The sequence below is a fragment of the Podarcis vaucheri genome (genome assembly GCF_965113315.1).
Source record: "Podarcis vaucheri genome assembly, chromosome: 4".
NCBI lineage: Eukaryota > Metazoa > Chordata > Lepidosauria > Squamata > Lacertidae > Podarcis > Podarcis vaucheri.
In genome coordinates, this window is record NC_138762.1 from 66,954,659 (window position 1) to 66,974,145 (window position 19,487).

Consider the following 19,487-nt stretch of genomic DNA (forward strand, 5'->3'; position numbering starts at 1 on the left):
TCATATTCTGAAGTACACAAAGCAATATGATAGTATCTAAATATCTGTGACATCACCAGGCTTATGGATAATGTCTTCATTTACCACAGAATGGACCAGAAGCAGATTAACTCTTCATTAAAACGGGAACTGAGGTAAACGTGTTTGTTGTTGTTGAGAAACTAAAGTTTTCTTTCTTTATTCGAACCTCTTTTGTGTACAGCATTTCCCAGTGTCCATCTATTTTTAAATATGTGCAATATATCCCTTGAGTTCTATGCAGGATACTCTCCTTTTGTGAAATTTGCTGACCGCCTAATTAACTCACCTTTAAAGTGCTTTTCAGAATTCGCAACTGGTGCAATTTTTCATTGACTACCGGATCACTGCATCTTTTAATAAAATACCTCTTGTACTCCATCTTTGTAGAAATTTGCTGGTCTCCTAAAGGTGACAAGCTAGCTAGTTCCAAGGACCGATACAAATCTTGCAGGGAATCTGCAGGCTTTTCTTCTATTGTTTCAGCTGTAAGACACAGAGAAAATTAACTGCATAGTTTGAAAAACATCAGCCTAAATTAGTTTCAAATTCCATGACAAGGCTTAAGAAGTTTAACTATTCAAATGTGGCAACATTTTACTGAAATTATTTCCTTACAGAAAAGGCATGAAATGTGTAGACTGAGCAATCCTTGAGCAATCCTTATGCATGCATACATGTATTTTGCAACATGCAGATATTTATATATGTGTATGCATATATTCCCCCCCCATACATATATTTCTATACATATACATATATAATGTGAAAAGTCATGGTAAGTTACAAATTCCCAGCACAGGTACATATAAAAAGATAATCATGTGACAATCAATATACAGCTTCCGAATTAATTTGTCACATTAATATCAAATTTAAAGTCAATCATCTATATCGTGCAAAAACTGTATAAAATCAGGTGATGAGAACTGTATTGTGCACTTCCAAGGGCACACCCATTGCCCTGTTACATGTTAAAATGGGAGTGTTGTTTGCTTAAATGTATCTATATATATTTTATAATCGGCTCACAATTCAAACCATGAGAGAAGAGAGAGTGTCTAAAGAATCCTTCCATTGTGCTTGGCAAAAAGATCTAATAGAAGAGGACTAACCTATCAAGTCTGCATTCCTAAACACTCTTACTTAAGGGAAAGTTCCACCAAACTCAATTTACCTCCAAGTAAACACACATAGGATGACACTGCAGAACTTTCATCCTATACTCTTTGAGGGCACCAGGCTTCAATGAGCACACAGAGTTCCTGCCACAAACATCTTTTAAATTGAAATATATGAGCCACTGGAGCTCCGTATACATATCAGTGCACACACACTGCTGCAGGAAGAGTGTCTTCTCCAAACAGAAAATGCTCCAATAAAATATCTAAGTCAAGAATTGCTTTCTAGTCTGCACAAATACAATATAGTTGGTTTTTTTAAAAAAATGTACAAATTACTGAAATCAGAGGCAGGCAAATATGTCTTTCTGCTTTGATTTGACAGGATTCATAACCAAATGCCTCAAAAATATACCACCACAACAATTCAACGTGTCTAGAGAGTTACAGTTAATGGCATCTCACAGCTTGCCATCATATATATGCCGTGGCTACATCTTTATAATTTAGGAGTGCTTCCCTAAAAATGCAATGGAAACTGAATTGGTTTGCGTTCAAAATTTTGATGTAGAAAACTGCCTAATGATGTGAGCTGAGAAGTTCCTGATTCAAATCATAACCATGAACTCCTATGATGGCCCTAGCTAAGCTACTATTTTCTTAGCTTCAAACCTTCAGGTGCAATATGGGGATATTAATACTGGCCTACCTTTCAGAGATCTTGCATGAATCACTGAGACAATGTATATGAATGCAATATATAAATGTTAAATTATCCTAATCTTCTATGTCAGGGTTGGTTTCTTTTTTAGCCAAGACCTAGACAAGAAGACAACAGTTTTATAAATTTGGGTAACTGCAGATTGTCAATATTTTGTGGGAAGGACTGAAGTACAAAGTGAGATATATAAATTTGCGCAGCTGAAGTAGATTAGAGCACTTTCCCCCCTGCAGCAACCCATCCACACTTAAAAAATAACAGACTTTTTGCAGTTAGGAAAGCGACAGAGAAATGCATTGAAAAGTATGGAATGTACAACTGATCAATGAAAAGACATATAAACACCCCACAAGCAAATGAAGATGTATAGATTTTCATATAATCTCCCCACAAACAAATCAGAAGAAATGCTCAATAATAACTGGACACAGTCTAACCAACCTTCTGTGCTTTCCACAAGCAAATCATAAACAAGATAGTCTGGAGGAGCTCTTTGCTTGTGCATCTAATTCTGGATTCATCTGAAAGTGTTTGTGACATATTGTGGATGTGATTGACAGAGATACTGATCACAAAAGACTGAAGGGGTGGGGAAGGATTGGCATAAAATTAGCCCTACATGTTTTATCTTTCTTCTAGATTTGTTAGTGTTTCCCATCCTCAGATATTGCTATCTCCAGCCTGATTGATGGAATGATCAGAGGAGTATTACTCTGATTTATATTATTTACAGACACCACAGAAGAACAGTCTGGACCACTGATGACACCAGTTGCAGCAAGTGGATTGTGCCTTCTTTAACACCTCTTTTCATATAGCCTGTTTATGTTGTCCCATTTGATCCACAGAAAAACTGAGGCTGCCCCACATGTAAAGCTTGGCTCCATTGCTAGAGTTTTGTTTATTGGTCATGTGTGAACATGACAAGAATTAAACTCAGGAACTGCAATGCAAGTTTTAACTTTTGGCCAAAGTCTTCAGAATTTTGCACTAAGCGTTTGTAAAATCTGTCATGTGGAAAATAAGAAATTATTGTAAACTTGAGAAAGAAAAAGAAATAACTTGTTTTAGATAGGAAATGCTCTGAGATACAACCCTAACTCTCTTTCATAGCAGTTTTTTAAAATCCTTCCCCAAGCTGTATTGCAAATGAGAGCAAGGATGGCATAATACGAAAATAAAATAAGTTAAGTTGCAAGAAAAGAGATTCCGACTAAACATTCAGAAAAACTTTCTGACAGTAAGAGCTGTTCAACAGTACAACAGACTCCCACAAGATGTGGTGGACTCTCCTTCCTTGGAGGTTTTTAAACAGAAGTTGGATGGCCATCCGTCATGGATGCTTTAGCTAAGATTCCTGCTTTGCAGGGGGGTTGAGTCCCTTCCAACTCTAAGAGTCTATGATTCCACTTATTCTGTTAAATGTAAAGGTAAAGGGACCCCTGACCATTAGGTCCAGTCATGGCCAACTCTGGGGTTGCGGCACTCATCTCACTTTATTGGTTGAGGGAGCCGGTGTACAGCTTCTGGATCACATGGCCAGCAGGACTAAGCCACTTCTGGTGAACCAGAGCAGTGCATGGAAATGCTGTTTACCTTCCCGCCGGAATGGTACCTATTTCATAGAATCATAGAATCATAGAGTTGGAAGAGACCACAAGGGCCATCGAGTCCAACCCCCTGCCAAGCAGGAAACACCATCAGAGCACTCCTGACATATGGTTGTCAAGCCTCTGCTTAAAGACCTCCAAAGTAGGAGACTCCACCACACTCCTTGGCAGCAAATTCCATTGTCGAACAGCTCTTACTGTCAGGAAGTTCTTCCGAATGTTTAGGTGGAATCTTCTTTCTTGTAGTTTGGATCCATTGCTCCGTGTCCGCTTCTCTGGAGCAGCAGAAAACAACCTTTCTCCCTCCTCTATGTGACATCCTTTTATATATTTGAACATGGCTATCATATCACCCCTTAACCTCCTCTTCTCCAGGCTAAACATGCCCAGCTCCCTTAGCCGTTCCTCATAAGGCATCATTTCCAGGCCTTTGACCATTTTGGTTGCCCTCCTCTGGACACGTTCCAGTTTGTCAGTGTCCTTCTTGAATTGTGGTGCCCAGAACTGGACACAGTACTCCAGGTGTGGTCTGACCAGAGCAGAATACAGTGGCACTATTACTTCCCTTGATCTAGATGCTATACTCCTATTGATGCAGCCCAGAATTGCATTGGCTTTTTTAGCTGCCGCGTCACACTGTTGGCTCATGTCAAGTTTGTGGTCAACCAAGACTCCTAGATCCTTTTCACATGTACTGCTCTCAAGCCAGGTGTCACCCATCTTGTATTTGTGCCTCTCATTTTTTTTGCCCAAGTGCAATACTTTACATTTCTCCCTGTTAAAATTCATCTTGTTTGTTTTGGCCCAGTTCTCTAATCTGTCAAGGTCGTTTTGAAGTGTGATCCTGTCCTCTGGGGTGTTAGCCACCCCTCCCAGTTTGGTGTCATCTGCAAATTTGATCAGGATGCCCTTGAGTCCATCATCCAAGTCGTTGATAAAGATGTTGAATAAGACCGGGCCCAAGACAGAACCCTGTGGCACCCCACTAGTCACTCTTCTCCAGGATGAAGAGGAACCATTGATGAGCACCCTTTGGGTTCGGTCAGTCAGCCAGTTACAAATCCACTGAGTGGTAGCATAGTCAAGACCGCATTTTACCAGCTTCTTTACAAGAATATCATGGGGCACCTTGTCAAATGCCTTGCTGAAATCAAGGTAGGCTACATCCACTGCGTTCCCTTCATCTACCAGGCTTGTAATTCTGTCAAAAAACGAGATCAGGTTAGTCTGACATGACTTATTTTTCAGAAATCCATGCTGACTATTGGTGATCACAGCATTCCTTTCTAGGTGCTCACAGACTGTTTGCTTAATGATCTGCTCCAGAATCTTCCCTGCTATTGATGTCAGACTGACTGGGCGGTAATTATTTGGGTCCTCTCTTTTCCCCTTTTTGAAAATAGGGACAACATTTGCCCTCCTCCAGTCTGCCGGGACTTCGCCTGTTCTCCAGGAATTCTCAAAGATGACTGCCAGTGGTTCTGAGATCACATCTGCCAGTTCTTTTAATACTCTTGGATGCAGTTCATCTGGCCCTGGAGACTTGAATACATCTAAACTAGCCAAATATTCTTGTACTATCTCCTTAGTTATTCTGGGCTGTGTTTCCTTTGCTGAATCATTTGCTCCAAATTCTTCAGGTCGGGCATTGTTTTCTTTATCGGAGAAGACTGAGGCAAAGAAGGCATTGAGGAGTTCAGCCCTTTCTGTGTCCCCTGTTTGCATTTCACCATCTTCTCCTCTGAGTGACCCCACTGTTTCTTTGTTCTTCCTTTTGCTACGAACATACCCATAAAAGCCTTTTTTGTTGCTTTTAACCTCTCTAGCAAGCCTGAGTTCATTCTGTGCTTTAGCTTTTCTGACTTTGTGTCTACACGTGCTGGCTATTTGTTTGAATTCCTCTTTGGTGGTTTCCCCCCTTTTCCATTTTTTGTACACATCCTTTTTTAATCTTAATTCAGTTAAAAGTTCTTTAGATAGCCACCCTGGCTTCTTTAGGCACCTTCCACGTTTCCGTCTCATTGGTATTGCCTGTCGTTGTGCTTTTACTATCTCCCTCTTAACAAACTCCCAGCCATCATGAACTCCCTTTCCTTTTAGTATTGCTGTCCATGGGATCTCACCCAGCACTTCCCTAAGTTTTATGAAGTCGGCTTTCTTAAAGTCAAGAAATTGAGTCCTAGTATGCTTGGCTGCTCCTTTCCGCTGTATAGTAAACTTCAGAAGAGCATGATCACTCGCGCCTAATGATCCTTCCACATCTACCCCACTAACCAGGTCATCAACATTGGTTAGGACCAGATCTAAAATGGCTGTTCCTCTTGTTGCTTCTCCCACTTTCTGGACAATGAAGTTGTCTGCAAGGCCAGTGAGGAATCTGTTTGACCTTATGCTCTTGGCTGAGTTTGACGTCCAACAAATATCCGGGTAATTGAAGTCCCCCATTACTACTATCTCCCTTCCTTTTGCATGCTTGGCCATCTGTTCCAGGAAGGCATCATCTATGTCCTCCGTTTGGCTTGGGGATCTATAGTAAACTCCCACAATGAGGTCTCTGTTATTCTTCTCTCCCTTAATTTTGACCCAAATGCTCTCACTTTGGCTTTGAGGTTCTAAATCTTGGATCTCTTCACAGGTATACACATCCCTGACATATAACGCCACTCCTCCTCCTTTCTTGTCTGGTCTGTTTCTCTGAAATAGTTTGTATCCCCCCATTATTACATTCCAATCGTGGGACTTATCCCACCAGGTTTCAGTGATGCCTATTATGTCATATTTAGTTTGCTGTACCAAGAGCTCAAGCTCATCTTGTTTATTTCCCATGCTTTGCGCATTAGTGTAGAGACATTGAAGTCCATTAATCATTCCCCCGTGTCTCTTATTTAAGGATTTTTTCCTCCCACCACTAGGTCCGCGTGCTGTTTGCTCCATTTGGTCTATGACATTTGGATGATCATCTTCATTAATTGATAGACTCCTACCTTCAGGAGCACTGTCTCCCTCCCCCACATTAGTCAGTTTAAAGCCCTCCTGATGAGGTTTCTGAGATTTTTGGCAAAAACATTTCTCCCAACCGTTGTGAGGTGCAGCCCATCACTTGCCAGAAGTCCATCTTCAAGAAACTGCAGTCCGTGATCTAAGAATCCAAACCGTTCCTGTTTACACCATTTGCGAAGCCAGCTGTTCACTTCCACTATTTTCCCCTCTCTCCCTGGGCCACGTCGTTCAACTGGGAGGACAGACGAGATGACAATTTGTGCATTTAGTTGCTTCAATTTCCTGCCGAGAGCCTCGTAGTCTCTTTTGATCTTCTGGAGGCTATTGCTTGCAGTGTCATTGGTTCCCACATGAACCAAGAGGAAGGGGTATTCGTCAGTGGGTTTTATGATTCCTTGCAGTCGTTCAGTTACATCTTGGATCTTAGCCCCGGGGAGACAGCACACTTCCCGAGACATCTTGTCAGGCCCACAGATCACTGCTTCTGTTCCCCGCAGTAGGGAATCTCCTATCACCACTACACGCCTCCTCTTGGGTTTGGTCGGGGTTCTTCCGTGAGCTGTCCGTTCCAAGGTCACCTGCACATTCCCTGAGGACTGACTTTGCTGCTCGTCTTCATATACCTGATCGACTGTAATGAGGGAGAGATCCTCAAATGGAGTCTGCTCTTCGTCTTCCATGCTAGGGGAGAGGACCTCAAAGCGATTGTGTATTTCTAAACAATCAGAGTGAACCCTGGGCCTCCTACTTCTTTGAGTCACGTTTCTCCATATATCTGGCTCCTGTGTTGGTGAACAAGCCTCCTTCTCAGGGGAGTCCCCTGTCTCCTCCTTGGTGGGGACGGTGTGCTCTGTTGCTTCCAAGAAGAGCTCCAGCTCTCTAATTCTTTGGAGCGTAGCTACACGTTCCTCCAGTTGCTGGACTTTGTCTTTTAAAAGGGCAATCAACATGCAATTGCTGCAGGTAAAGCTGCCTGCAACCTTTGGCAAGATGGCAAACATTGCGCAGGAATCGCAGGTGACTGCAGCTGTTCCCTCCCCTTCCATCATGAGATCGTGTCGTTGGGGGTGGCTACAGAGGTCCTCCATCATAAAAAGCTTGAAGACAGGACAAATAACTTCCCCCACAAAAAAAACACCTAGGTCTCCCCCAACAAACGTTTGAGATTAGCTCCCCTAAATCTAAAAGATGGGTATAACTGCCCTGCTAGCTCTGATAAGCTCCTCCCACAGCTAATCCCCTGCCTCAACAGAAACCCTGCCCCCTCTGACCTTTACACAGGGAAAACAGCTAATCAGCCAGAAAGAAACACACATACACAAGAAAACCCTTTTTGCTCCTTCTTCAACTGCTGCCCTACAAACTCTGATAAGCTCCTCCCACAGCTAATCCCCTGCCTCAACAGAAACCCTGCCCCCTCTGACCTTTACACAGGGAAAACAGCTAATCAGCCAGAAAGAAACACACATACACAAGAAAACCCTTTTTGCTCCTTCTTCAACTGCTGCCCTACAAACTCTGATAAGCTCCTCCCACAGCTAATCCCCTGCCTCAACAGAAACCCTGCCCCCTCTGACCTTTACACAGGGAAAACAGCTAATCAGCCAGAAAGAAACACACACACACACAAGAAAACCCTTTTTGCTCCTTCTTCAACTGCTGCCCTACAAACTCTGATAAGCTCCTCCCACAGCTAATCCCCTGCCTCAACAGAAACCCTGCCCCCTCTGACCTTTACACAGGGAAAACAGCTAATCAGCCAGAAAGAAACACACATACACAAGAAAACCCTTTTTGCTCCTTCTTCAACTGCTGCCCTACAAACTCTGATAAGCTCCTCCCACAGCTAATCCCCTGCCTCAACAGAAACCCTGCCCCCTCTGACCTTTACACAGGGAAAACAGCTAATCAGCCAGAAAGAAACACACACACACAAGAAAACCCTTTTTGCTCCTTCTTCAACTGCTGCCCTACAAACTCATTATTTATCTACTTGCACTTTGACATGCTTTCGAATTGCTAGGTTGGCAGGAACAGGGACCGAGCAACAGGAGCTCACTCCGTCACGGGGATTTGAACCACCGACCTTCTGATCAGCAAGTCCTAGGCTCTGTGGTTTAACCCACAGCGCCACCCGTGTCCCTTACTTGTTCTGTTACTTACGGTATGTGTTAATCTACATTCCCAGCTGATTGCGCTAAAGAGGAGTATTACTAAACACAAATGCCAAATGTCAGGGGTCAGAACCGAAGGTAGCTTATGTATTTTTATTAACTCAAGAGGGCTGACTCCTGAGTTACGGAATTTAACACATTTATGCTACAATTTTAACTTAGTCCTTTCCTTATCAGTTAAGACCCCCTTTCTCTGTGCTTCATATTGTATATCTTCTACTTTTCAGAATCTCAGAATCCCCAAGGTCCCCTTCACGTTAACCATCTTTTTTTTTTTTACACCACAGCACAAACTCCCTCCTATCTCTCTACACTCCATAGCACACGTCGTCTATCACATCATAGTTGCCTCTTCTGTCTTTCCAAAACTGTCAGGATTCTCTGCACCCCGTGTTGCTCACTTATTTTTTCCTGTGCCATGTCATACTTTCTCACTTCCCTCTGCTCCACCACAGGGTTCTTTATACATGATAATTCTGTCCAACTCATCTTCAGAGTGCAGTGCCAGCCAGCTTTAATGCCTGGGGAACAGAACAGAGTGAAATCTGTGGTCTCCAGGTCCACTCCCAAAGACAAACAATCCCCCAGGCAGCTGCAGATTGACTGAATTAAAAAACGGGTTAGATGGGAATCTGTGATGCTCCGTGGCAGCTGGGGGGAGCGGCCAACAGCCGGGAAGCAATGACAAGGCTCCAAAGCGCATCTGAGCGGCTGTGTTGGATCGCAATAGCCGGCCACCCTTGGACCAGGTAAATGGCCATTGCCAAACTCCTTTTCTCTTTCCCCAACTATCCCTCATATCCTTATGTCTCACTTTACCCCTTTCTACCTTCAGTGACTGGGGTCTTAGGAACTGCAATTATAATCAATCATCTCTAGAAAAATTACCAGTCCTCAACCCCCTGACCTTTAGTTCTTTTCCCACTTACAAGGATGCTGGAATCATTGCTAAGTGGAAATCAGTGTCCAATGGGCTTGTTCCATCCCAACATGTCTTAAAACTGGAACTTTCACAATACAGTTTGGGCCTTGAATTTTAGTTTCTTGAACAATTTTGAATAAAATAATAAAGAATATACCATATTCTCCAGTTTCAGGAAGAAAAGATGAAAGATGCAATGAATAATATTTGCTTATCAGATTGTAAGTTATTGCATTTCAGAACAACTGTCCCTTAAGCTACCTTAATTGAGATTATGTCATGTGCAATTGGTTGAAGGGTTTGAGGTATGACCCGGTTAACAACCATTTTAAAGCATCATAAAAGGCTTTCAGTATGGAGAGGCACAGTCTGATTGACACTACACTGAGCCTTCATCATTTCAAAGGAAAGAAACAACTAAGCAAGCTTCTTACCTGAAGGTCATAAGAGGTAGCTATTGACAGAAAGTACAAAGAAAAGAGAAAAATAATAAAAATAAAATCAACAGAAAATTAGCAGAAAACAAATATGCTTCAAAATAATGTATGTGCAATGGCAGACATTAATAAATCTACCCTAACTCATTTGGTTTAAGCACTATACAACAAATAGATCAGCTTGTTTATTTCATGTATTTTTCGGTGGTGAACAAAGCAATTACAGTCGTAGGGAGAAGAACTCAAGTAATTTTTAAAAAATCACTACCACATTTCGATGGCAGATTAGTTTTTAGTTTTCATTATTTCAGGGATCAGGTAATACAATACTACTCTGATACTTAATTCTGATAGAATCAGAACCACGGTAAGCAATTAATAGGTTGGGGCTTTGTTTCGTTTTTTGTTTCACCTTATGGGAAATCAGTTTTGAAGGGGATAATCCTGTTCTTATGGAAAAGCCTACAACAAGTGACACATAATTATTGTTCTTTTAGCAAAATATCTGTGGCGTGAAATGTGGTTATCATATATGAGGCTGTACTAAAGGTTAAATGACAAATAGTGGAGGTGGCTGGTCTTGGTAACATTAGACAAGTCAAGTTTGAGTAACACTTGTCTGCCAAGGTTTTTAGGACAAGTATTCAACTATGAATACACAGTACAGATATGCTCAGTACACAATCTTTACTCATATCACAAATGTAATATATGTACCAGTTTTGATCGTAACGTTTTGTTCTGTAATAACAGAAAGCTTGCGCTCACAGAACGGGCATTTTCAACGTGAGCGCAATTCTCTTTCTGTGAACAAAATCTCCTTCTGTTCATGGATCAGAAGTGATCCACAGCAATAGTTGTATCACCATGGCAACTACAGTACATAGATTTAACCATGAAAGCATCCTGTAAGGAGGCCAACAAATGTGCACTCCTAATCTATGTACTTTTACACTGAATAGCCCAATAGTGCAATATCTTCGCGAACTCTATAGAGGGGTTAAATTACTAAGCACCACACAGTTCTCCTCCAAGTGCCAACACAGGCCCAGTTATGCTTCCAGGACTACCACCATGGTAGTTAGGTTTCTTACTTTATGGCAGATAGATGTCCCATCTGAAAGCAATCAACGCAGCATGATGCTCTTCCATGTAGTTTTGAATTATGCATCTGTTTTTAGAGGTAGGGCACACTTTTACTGAGGGCAATAGCTACTGATAACCAACCAACTTCATTGCTTTACAATTAAACCAAATGTGCCGCATGCTGCTTTGCATCAATGAGTTTAGTGCGTTATTTCCACAGGAATAACTTGAATGATATGCTGGATATATTGTGTGTATAGCCCGTCCTGTTGCTTTTCATAGTGAGGTATAACCCTTGCAAAAAAAAATCTTCAGCATACTTATAACTTGAGTTTGTAACATCAGAAATGGTATGAGAAAGCAATAAAGAAATATGCCCATTCTGAATCACTCGGTGAATGTCCAGGTTCATCACAAGAAAAGGCCTTAAGAAAAAACGGCAAAGCAGAACCACTGAAATATCTGTCTCCAAGGAAGAAAGTAGAAAGCAATTCACCTCTTTTTTACTTTGTTAAAAAAACCCTGTTTGCATTAAGAAAAAAAAAACTGGAATTTTACAAACTTTATTTTTAGTAGTACAGAGAAGCTTTACAAAGATATGTGCAATTAATGTCTTGGACAGCTAACTGCTGCCATGAATATCCCTGCAAAATGGAAATGGTCATTCAATACACTATTTGGGACAGAAACGTCCATGCTGAAATTTGAATGCACAATGGTGCCAGAATATCAGCTCCTTTCAGCCTTAGGCAAAGTGTTACATATGAGCCATCACTGAAAACTGATAATGGAAGATACTTTAAATTCTAATCTCAGCTTTTAGCTCCCTGATTCATTTCTAAAACATTTCATTTCTGTCTAATTACAGAATTTAATGATAAACTGTAAAGGTTTCAAGCCAATCCAGCTAGGCTTGAGTAATAAATCTTCCGGCTTGCAAATCTTTATGCACTAAGCAGTAGTTTATTAACCCTAAAAAATAGACCCTCTATAAAAAACTGAAGGCTGTTTTTGCCAAGCATCAAAACAGCAGTGAATTACAGTAAATTTCTTAGAACATATGATTAATTTAAAAAACGCAGGGAGATTGTATCTTTAGTCAACCGACACAACAGCCCATAAACAGCTAAATCCAGTCATAGTTAAGCACTTCAAACGCCATTGATTTCAATGGGATTTAGGCCTGCACTTAACTCCCTTATTTAATCAGCAGGACTAAAGTGATTATATTTGAATGAAGTGTGTCCAAAGATTATTGTTTTACTTTCTAAACATCAGCTAATAATCAACATATTTTGATAAAACAAGAACATTAGATCTGTGCTCATAAAAATAGTGGAAGCTGAATTTATAGTCAAATCTTGACAGACCTATGCCAGGTCAAATAACCTTGTTTAAAAATTACATGCATTTTCTACTGGTCTGCCTACAGAATACAGGTTTATTATTATTATTATTCAAGCATATTAAAGCTTCTAGAGTTTTCTTACTGCTGTCAAGCAGTTGCTGTGTATTATTTCCTTATGAAAAATTGCAACAACTTTATAAAAAGGGAAATATATGCATTTGTATATAAATAACTCTATATATTTTATTGGTATTAACATAATGCAATACCATACATGGACCTGACAGAAATAAAACATTTCAAAATACATCTTAAAATTCTCTCTCCATAATTAGTATGAAATATCAAGAATTTAGCATTGACATTACAATACACCCTTAGCCAAAAATAGAAAGAAAACCCACATCCAATCACAGAGATACAGGCAAAAATGATCCATAGGAGACCCAAAACATAATGATAGACAATATCTGAATCTACTTAGGGAGACATTCCATCAAAATCTTGGCCCCTCCAAATTGCCTCCTAGGAATCCTGAAGGATTTACAGAGAATACCTTATGTCTATGCTGCAAGGCAACATCACTCACATTTAAATCCTAGAAGGTAAGGAGAAAGTGAAGATTTCTATCTGCAGTTTGAAACACACCAAAGTGAGGCATTATATTAACTGTCATAAAATCAGTATTTGTGCACCATCAGATAAATCATTATAAACCGCTTAACAAACTCTGTTGCAATCCTAAGCACACTTACTTGAAAACAAGGATTAAGCTACACATGACAGTATTTAAACCCAGGTCTGCTTCAATCACATTTTAAGTGTGGAGTTGGGTTTGTGATTTTTAGGCCAACTGAACCTTCCACATGTACACTGCTAATAACCACCTTAAAGCCTCTCCCCAGTCCTTTTCTTCTCCACATTGAGCTCACTTCTGGAATTGGAGCTCAGCTTAGAATAAAATGGGGCAAACTGCAGGAAGATACAGCACATGAAGGAAAGGGTCACCAGTCCCCAAAGGCATACAATCTTTGCTTTAAAAAAGGAATCTGTTCACATCTTTTGTGGACATTTTTGGTAGAAATGTGGATTTAAATAAATGGTTCTGCTACCATCATGTGTAGTTTGAGCCTAAATCCCACTGAAATTAATAGGATTTGCTCCTAAGTAAACACAGTTAGAATTCGGCTTTAGGTCTTGCAACAGTCTGTGCACACTTGGACTTGACAGAATACATTGAATGAGTATTATACAGCAAGTTATCTTCCTTCACTACTGTGAAATACACTAAGAATGGTATTAGCTTTTGCCACTTTGGATGAATGGAAGTAACTGAAGTTTTCAAAATATTTTCAAAATATGATTTTATAGTTACCACAGCTGATCCCTCTTTCCTTCCTTGAAGACTGCAGAACACACCTGAGTATCATCATAGCCCTTCCCCTGCCATCACCCTTTCCCCCTTCTGTTTCTCCCAAGTTGGTGAGCAGTATTTTCTGCAACTGTATTCCATGTAGCCTGGGTCTGATATTGTGCCTAATCCCTCTGTAGAAAGGATGCATTCTTCAAAATAAAAGCAATAGATCTGGCAACAGGTTTGCCCTTTGTAAGACTTTCCTGGAGGCCCCTTACCCAGGCATTTGGTTGTCTATGTTTTAAAGTCAGTTCTTTCTTAAAAACATCAGTTATTCAAGAAGAATTGATTGGCTTTCAGAATGCAGGACATTAGAGGTTGCTTGCAAGAGGCTGAAGATGAGTCTCCGTCGTGCCAATTCTCTCCGATCTAAATTCTCTAACCAATAGTTTATCAATCTCTGAGTCCAATCGGTTCAGTGCCAAGAGAAGTGGATCCGAGTTGGCATGGGGAGGTTCTATCAACTCTCGCAGTGCTTTAGCCTAATATGATAAAGCAGTGATACAATATGGTGAAAGAACTGTGATGGGCTGTTATTACTATATCATATTAGAATTGCATTAGTAATACAATCATGCAATCTTGATAAAGAGAGAAAGCATATATGGCAAGATTTTCATATGACGTTAGCTCAACAGTGCTCTTTTTTTATTTGCATGCATACATGCGCAAGAAAAAAAACCCCATAGTACTTATTCTGGTATCAGACTTTAGAAGTCTCGGTCTCTGATGAAAGAAAGAAAATTAGTAGGATGCAGTTCTAGATTTTTCAATTTAAATTAAAATGGTGACAGTAATTATAAAATCAAACTAAACAAAAATGATAAGCAACATATATTTAGTTTTAATCTAATTATCAACTAGGATTTTCCTATTTAATATGCATTACAAAAATTACGTACTAAGAAAATGGGAAACATTAATTTAGACTGAAAAACCTAACCTTCTCAACATGTTTGTGTTTTTGTTTTAAAAAAACACACCCACCTATTAATTTCTGTAATAAAAAAATGATACTGAAAATCGAAGTCTTGTTTATGTTTACACCTTCAGCAGTATATCCAGTATGACTGTATGATTGTTCTAATTAAAATCAACATGAATGTTTAAAAAATCTTCATACTTGATGAGTCCTATGCCTGCTTGAGTTGGCACGCTTATGTAAAAATTTAAAGGAACACTAAGTACATCCTAGAAACACACATACATTCATATACGTATATAAGATGCATCTATCTATCCATTCACATGCATATGACTGTAATTTAATCAACAGATATGGGAGCTCATATATACATAGAGCCTACCCACAAGCTGCCCTCCCTGATAAGGTAGGGTTTGTATCTAATTAACAAAAAATTAGGTCACTGTAGATTGTGGTTACAATAATCTGATTTCCCCCTTTTAATTTTGATTAATTAATAAGTTAAAATGCCAATTACGATGGACAGACCATGGCTGTTGAGCCATAAAGGGGGGGGGTTATTGGGTTGTTGCTTTTATTTTGATTATATATTTTGTGGTTTTTTATTCTGATTTAGTTCTGTGAACCGCCCTGAGAACTCCAGGCATAGGGCAGTATATAAATTCAATAAAATAAAAAAATAAAAGCAAGCACCTTTTGGTTAAGTCTAAACAGAATCTAGAGCTTTTACTTACTCCTAAGTAAATCAGGTTAGAGAAATTCAGCCTAAGCCCAGATCCAACCCTATGTCTCTCTATTCACTATATTCACACGATTCCTAACTGTACAAAATTATTATCATGTACCTCTTGTGAAACCAGTGGGAAAGGTTTGACTTAGCTTGTGATTTAAGTTTGCTTCTCATTAACGATAAAAGCTGCAGAGGAGCAAAGTGGCTGTGAGTCTTCACTCTGGGAGTTTGCACATTTGTGCAATCCTGGAAAGCCATAGTTTGGCTTACTGTGTCATGTGAAGCAGATCACAGTTCTTATATGCTTGGCAAATCATCTGCATTTCTCAGCGTTATCTGTAAAACAAATGAACTCTAAAGCCTCAAAACAACTTTGCTATTATATTAAGAGCCCAGTGTACTTCCATCTCATTTCAAATTTCCTGATTTATATTAAATATAGGTATCAAAGAAAAGCCTTCAATAGAGAAAAGGATTCCAGGCATTCCATTCTTTTTGCAAAATATAAGAGTGCTTAGGGTGCCAATTTTATATTGGTTAATTCTGTCACCTTCAGGTTCCAAAAAAAACCTTTTCCAATATGTTATCAAAGATCTGCAATCTATCCTGGGAGATGGCCCTTTCCTCTCACTAGGGTCAGTGTAGGCCTGTCCTTTCACACAGCCCCATCAATCTGAAGCAGCTACAGCAATGAACCATCAGGGGAAAAACTTTTAAGCAAACCCTGGTGCCAACTTTGGTCCCCTTGCTACTCTAGCAACACCATCTAGAGCCCTGACAATTTCAGCCATTCCGCCAAGAGGTTATTCACCGGCACATCTTCTAACCTGATGTATGCTGTCCTCTGCCAATAATTCTCTTTCACCATTCACACAAGCCAAAGCATCATGCTTTATGCAAGAGAATAAAGGCATACAAAATCAGACATAAATTTATGTGCAGGGTCGCAAACAACAAGTGATAAAAATAAAAAATAGATAAAAAACTATTCCTATACAGGTGCAGATTTGGTACACTTGAGAACTAATAGGAAGCATTTCAGTTTTCCAGGACATTCTGTAACAGACAAAGTCACCAAACTCCCAGGAAAAAAGGTTAAAAATTTCAACATGAAGCTGCTGGATTAGAATTCACTAGCACATTTCACATAGTGGAAGTTATATATGTCCTAGCTCACCAAAGAAACTGATTATCCTGTTGATCTGGCTATGCCAATCATCACCCTGGCACTAATCAGAGAAGCAGGTAATTAAACTGAAAAAGACTGACTAGATTCTGTGTTCATATGTACTCTGCATGGTGCTGATACACCTGCTGCTATCATCTCTTGCATTGCCTGCCACTCTTTTTTCCAATAATTTGGAAATAACATTTGGCTCCCTTACTTCTGAACTCTCTCTCTGTCTGTCTCACTGTTTTTCTATCTGCCTGCCTGCCTGCCTGCCTGCCTGCCTCTCTCTCTCTCTCTCTCTCTCTCTCTCTCTGTGTGTGTGTGTGTGTGTGTGTGTATACACATACACATACTGTAAGTACTCAATTAAGTGACCATGCCCGTGGCAAAGTGGGTCTACCTCACAAAAGCTTGTGTCACAGTGCATTAGTCTACCATAAAAACATGGCTACCCTTCAGAAATTTGTATTGCAACAATTTCCCTGCCTTAGGGCCCATCCACACTTCACAAAAGTTTGTGTTTTATCCGTTGCAGATTTGTCTCACCTCAAGTTTAGTCTGGGGTTTTAGGTCCCCACTGATGCATTTCACACTGATCTTTTTAACTGTGAATTCCTTGAAACATGTCCATTTCACTGTTCCACTTTTCTCCTTGTCCCCACCCTTTTCTCTGTCCCTGCATCATAGCAGAGCCACACATCAGGGGCGGAGGAAGGGGGGGGCGGTCTGCTTCCGGTGTCACCACTGAGGGGGGTGACAAAATGGTGGGCGGCACTCACCATGGGGCCTGCAGGCTCCGCATTGCCCCAAACAGTCCGCCCGCTATTGGCACTGGAAAGGGAAGCTGCTTTCATGCTCACTTGCAAACACATATAATCGATTGCAATGTGATGAGCACAAAAGGCAGACACATTTTTAAAAAGCATGGGGCAGAGAACCAGAGGTGCACAGAAGGGCTGGAGGTGAAAGAGGACCACCCACACAATGCACCGCAAGGGAAAGTGCACATTTTTCTGTTCAGGAGCTAAAAAAAGGATCAGATCAGAAGGGGAACAAATTTCTATTCAGGTTTTAAGGGGTTTTGCATTTCTTCCGATAAAGTGTCGGGGTATAAATGGAAAGCTTTCAGATCAGTACTATCGATCCTATGCAAATTCTAATAAGTGCAGGACAATTGGAAATGTGGACAGGCCCTTAATGTTTTTGCTATTCAAAAACTCCAAGAATCAGAAACAGGGTATGTCAAATAAGCGCCTGTTAGAACCAATTCAATGCATCTTCTCTGAAGTTTATTTTGTTCAGGGGCCAAACACAGCAGAGAATTATTAGAGCAACAACTGGTTCCTTGTCAGATGACGAAAGCAAAGTATTTGAAGAATGATGCTAGGATTGCTGGTCTTGATTACAGCAAAGGTTAAGCAAGGTAAATACTGTCAGATGCTGACAGAAACAATGACGAATCTTGTGTCACATGAAAGACTAACAAATTTATTATAGCGTCAACTTATGTGGACCAGTTCCCATAATAAATTTTTGCCTCGGTATTTCAAACCCTGGTTTGATCTAGCTTCAGAAGGCCTCAAATGAGAGTGAGAGTGGAGATGCAGGACTATGTGAGAGTGGAGATGCAGGACTCAGGGTCAATGGTTGAAAGCCTAGTACAGTAACAATGACTTCTCATATGTGCTGATACAGTTTCTTCGACTGTGATGGACCAGGTATCTCAAGCTATACAGGTGGTATTGGTATGAGGCAGTCAATATATATATATGAGGGAAAAGGATAAGGAGAGCAATGAGCCCTAGTGAGACATTCCCTGGTAGGGCCAGCAGACTTTGAAAGGTGAGTAGTACAAATCCCTTTTTACCTGTAACAAACACTGCTTTAGGAACACAACACTGCTTTAGGAACACAACACACAGAGGGGAGGAAGGAGAAAACACAGCACCTGCATAGGGGGCTACACAGAACATATGCAATACTCCTGGGACACAGGTTCAAGATCTACCAACTGCAAGGAAGACTCTTTTGCCTAACAGCCAGGAAAGAGGGCCAAGACAAGAAACAAGGGCAGTCTCAGGCACACACAGTGAAAGCAGCAGCCTCCACTGAGTCACAGTAGGTCACTTCGGTATGGACCAGGGAAGTCACTTTGGTGCTGCTAACGCAGCAGTTTGACTTCACCCCCAGAGACAGACAAATGCCAACAACTGACAGTTAAAATGATGTTTTCATATTTGTTCATTCTATTTGCATCAGTAAATTCAGAACCCATTCAACAGAATTTCAAACAGATAAAATGTTACTGCTTTCAGATTTTGATGAGAATTACATTTGTGCTAGTGTTCTTACATAAGCATGACTATATTAAATATTCTACAAGCCACTGATTTCAGTCCTTTTATTGCTGTGTAAACTGGAAAGAAAACTCTGATTTCAGCCTATTAGGAAAGCATCTGGGCACTAAACACATAATATGCTGCACTCACCAGTGTAATTAGAGAAAATCAGAACTATACAGGGATTTCATTAGGACGCTGGCTCTTATTACAGAAGTCAAGTGATGCAAATGCTATGAGATCTCTAGTGCATTACAGCTTTGCTTAAAGATAGAAACAACCAACAGCTTTGCTATCGTTTCAGTCTTTCCATATGTGAACATGAATGGGTTTGTTATTTTTTAATGTGAAACTCTTCTAGTTGCATAACCAAGTAAATAAACAAAGGAACAGAAAAGCAAAACAAACAAACTAGGGAACCCACTGTATTCTTATTTTTGTAAATCTGTTCATTGCAGCAAAAAATAACCT

General features: G+C 40.3%; 1 protein-coding gene across 5 annotated transcripts in view; it reads right to left on the bottom strand.

Annotated features, from left to right (window-relative positions):
- Window positions 1-19,487, bottom strand: part of CNKSR2 (connector enhancer of kinase suppressor of Ras 2) — a 298,892-nt gene that overhangs the window by 46,924 nt on the left and 232,481 nt on the right. Inside the window, exons 23-24 of one of the 5 annotated variants that reach the window (XM_082220569.1) lie at window positions 10,001-10,020; window positions 425-504 (exon numbers count right to left, since the gene is read on the bottom strand). In XM_082220569.1, coding sequence (XP_082076695.1) covers window positions 493-504; window positions 10,001-10,020 — 32 coding nt within the window. In that variant the 3' untranslated portion in view covers window positions 425-492. Of the gene's footprint in view, window positions 1-307; window positions 505-10,000; window positions 10,021-11,636; window positions 14,334-15,399; window positions 15,843-19,487 lie in introns of those variants that run through there. The other 4 variants (XM_082220567.1, XM_082220568.1, XM_082220571.1 and 1 more) reach the window with 4 other exon arrangements.